The sequence below is a fragment of the Cucurbita moschata genome, unplaced genomic scaffold (genome assembly GCF_002738365.1).
Source record: "Cucurbita moschata cultivar Rifu unplaced genomic scaffold, Cmos_1.0 Cmo_Scf00050, whole genome shotgun sequence".
Taxonomy (NCBI): domain Eukaryota; kingdom Viridiplantae; phylum Streptophyta; class Magnoliopsida; order Cucurbitales; family Cucurbitaceae; genus Cucurbita; species Cucurbita moschata.
Window position 1 is genome coordinate 1,378,082 of NW_019268566.1, and position 3,546 is coordinate 1,381,627.

Sequence of the window (3,546 nt, forward strand, 5' to 3'; positions counted from 1 at the left end):
ATAATAATTATTTTTACGAAATTAACTAATTGGATTAGCCAAAAGATATGCTAGCTTCATAATTTTTTTAGAAAAATATTTTAATATTTAAACTAATAATATATCAACTTTTTTCTGACTAAAAATTAATTTATTCTGGAAATGGAAGAAATCATTATATATATTTTATTATATATATATATATATATATATATAATAAAATAAAAATATTGATAATGAAGTATGAAATCCTGACATTTCAAGACATGACAATGGAGAAATTCTAATTCAATGGTTTTGTCACAAATCTTGAAACCTAAGACATTTCAAGACATGAAAAAACCAAGTGAAAATGGAGAAAAAACAAGTCAATAAGGGACGATCAATGTCAACTCTAGCTTGTGAAAGAAGAATGCAGCCTCTTCAATCATTTCAACACAACCTGTAATTTCATCGCCTAACTCAGAATAAAGGGTTCAAATTTTATTCCGATCCTCAAATTTGTTCGTACAACAAACAAAAGTGTTTGATGATAAGAATCTCCAGACTTGCATTACATACCTTTTCAATTTTAGCTCGTGTAGAGAATAAAATTTCAAACCTTTTACAATGCACTTCAACCAGTTAAGCTACGCTCAATTGACAGAGTAGAAGGATCAAAATTTAACAGTCATGAAATCGTCAACAAAACGGATTAAAATAGCTAATCACACCGATTACAAGGAAGTTGAAAGATGTTTCCCTTTACATAAGTTCCTTCGAGTTGTCTTTTTATTTCACTTTAGTCCTCAACTTTTCCTCCTAGGTTAATAGTGGAAGACTAAAATTTGACTATGCTGCAACAGAATTCATCACCTCTTGTAAAAGATTACTCCCCCTTTTGCTTTCTTTCTTTCTTTTCGTTGAACCTCTGGTGATAACAAAGAATCTCTTTTGCTGTTTAGTTGACCCCGTGGAGGTTCTTTTCTTTTCCCTCCTTTTTGATTCCTTTTACAGCACAGATGGAGGGGAATTGAGCAATTCATTCATACATACATTTTTATTATCTTTTGTGTTTTAACTAAATACAGTTCCTATTTCTGTCCGTACTAATAACTAAAACCTCGAAAATTCGACCAAATCCAAACGTGTCCTTACCTTTCTACGTTTGCTGATGCTTTTTGCGAGGAGACTCAGGCAAACCGCTTTTTGAACAAATGATGTCTCTTTGCCGGGTCTTTTGGCTTGCTCTTCATCTGCCCTTGACCCGCGAGTTTTCGTCCAGTGCTGGAAAAAGAATAACCATACAATTGGTAACCAATGCATCGAAAACAACAGCTGCTACTTTCTTTTATATGTTTAGATTATGTTGTGATATTCAGGGAAGACATGCTATACCTGTACTCCATGTAAACCATTCCGTTTGCTCCCGACATTGCACTCATGGATCCGGTCATACGGCGAGCCTTATCAAGTGCAATTTGGTCTGTATCATCTTCTAACTGCTCTAATCCTACCATATCGTCGCCTGCATTCAATACCTGGCATATAAAAGCATGTCAGAATGTCCTCAGAGAAGAGAAGAAATGAAACAGAATGTCCTCAGAGAAGAGAAGAATGAAAAATATTTGAAGATAACCTTCCCGAGAAGTGCCAACTGATCATCAAGACGATGATAGCTCAAATCAGCTCCTGCATCCGCTGGTGGCAAGCTTGTAATTACCTGCCACAATTCTACTTCTATAAGAAATGACAAGATCACATGCATTCATCTGTCACGCATGCCGAAAGTCCTAAGATATTTAACTTCATTTTCCATTTCTCACAAGTTCCAAACAAGTGTCAGTACTTTTTGATAAAAAGAAAGATTACTTAAACGAGATTTTGGATAAGAACCCTTTTAACCCTTTACCTTAAAGCTATAACCTTGATCAATCAAAAACTGTTGTCGTTTAGTTGAATAGTACATTTCCTGCATTAAAATTCAGCATGCATTGTACCTCGTCAGACCAAGAGAGAGAATCAATTTTACATATTGCATTCAGATAACAAAGGATAGATTTCTACCTGTGTATCAGTAGAAACAAGTGAATAGAAAAAGGCATTATACTCCTCTTTACCCCCAGCCATCCTGTCCTGAAGTTTACCCTGTTGGTCCAATACAAAAAAAAAAAATAATAATAATAATAATAAGTATATATGCCATCTAAAAATCATTTTAACAATAAAATCAAATGTTAAATTTTCATGGAAACCCAACATCGCCTTATCTATGGCTATAAATTCTCCCCATTGACGACCAAACAAGGATTCTTGTACAGAACCATACACATTCAATTATTCACCAGTCCTAGGTAAAACTTATGCATGATACCGCACGAGGTTACATTAGATGAGAAAGAAATATAGATCTATTATGACTTTTAAGCTTCATAGACTACAAAATTGAGAATTAGTCAATCCATGTCTTTATCAAGAAACATAAATCAATCTTTAGCATAAAATTATTTCATGGAATGTTAAAGGCTTCAGAAACACATGGAGGCGGTGTATTTATGTTTGTATCTCATCGGCCAACTACTCAGATCATTATTAACAATAAACCGAGAGGGAAAATTGGAGCCACCAGTGGTCTCCTACAAAGTGATCCCTTATTGCCTTTTCTCTTCATTATAGAGATGGACAGCTCTAGTCATTTGCTGGATTACGCATCAAACAGGGATACTTTCATGTTGGAAATGGTAAGATGTCCATTAATCATTTATTATTCGCAGATGATATGATTCCTTTCCTCTCCCATGGAGAAATGGAGGAGGAGATCTCTTCAATTTTATCCATCTTTTTAAGAAGCATCAGGATTGAATATCAATAGGGAAAAGTCTGAATTTTTGGGTATTAACTGGTTATGAAACTAAATTTCCCTCTTAGCTAACCAAATTGGCTGCAAGGTTAGTTCATGGTCCTCTAAATACTTGGGTCTCCCATTGTATGGTAACCCATCTGTCCTTTCCTTTTGGCAGTCTATCAGCAGAAAACTCCAATCCAACACAAACAGCTGCAGCATTAAAAAATGCTTCTGCAAATTCCTATGGTCGGGAAATAAGGGGAGAAGTCTGTCGCACCTTATCAAATAAGACAAAGTGAAGAACCAGATTTCAGAGGGGGGCTTGGGTATAACTAATATCAAATAGCAAATTAAAGTTCTTCTAGCTGAATGGGTTTCGAGATTTTCTATGGAAAAGGATGCCTTATGGAGGAAAGTTATCAGTCTCAAGTTTGGAACTTCACATTTCAACCTTGAATCAAATGCTCTAACTAGAGTCGTCCATAAAGACCCCTGGAAATTCATTATACAGAATCAAGAGCTTATTGATGAAAATATCGCTTGCAAGGTTGGAAATGGTGATTCTACATCTTATTAGCATGATTTAAGGATTGGAAACGATCTGGTTTCCCCTAATATACAACTTATCTGATTCAAAATTCAATATTGTGGCTGAAGTTTATGAAAGAGAATTCTTCATGGGTGTTAAACTTGAGGAAATCCAAGAGTGGATAATTTTTTTTTTTTTTTTTTTTTTTTTTTTT

General features: G+C 34.7%; 1 protein-coding gene across 2 annotated transcripts in view; it reads right to left on the reverse strand.

Annotated features, from left to right (window-relative positions):
* Positions 1 to 443: 443 nt before the first annotated feature.
* Positions 444 to 3,546, reverse strand: part of LOC111435717 (DNA repair helicase XPB1-like) — an 8,899-nt gene continuing 5,796 nt past the window's right edge. The window contains exons 16-21 of one of the 2 annotated variants that reach the window (XM_023073213.1): positions 2,026 to 2,106; positions 1,871 to 1,930; positions 1,598 to 1,681; positions 1,357 to 1,499; positions 1,117 to 1,245; positions 444 to 966 (exon numbers count right to left, since the gene is read on the reverse strand). In XM_023073213.1, coding sequence (XP_022928981.1) covers positions 1,152 to 1,245; positions 1,357 to 1,499; positions 1,598 to 1,681; positions 1,871 to 1,930; positions 2,026 to 2,106 — 462 coding nt within the window. In that variant the 3' untranslated portion in view covers positions 444 to 966; positions 1,117 to 1,151. The other variant, XM_023073214.1, reaches the window with a different exon arrangement.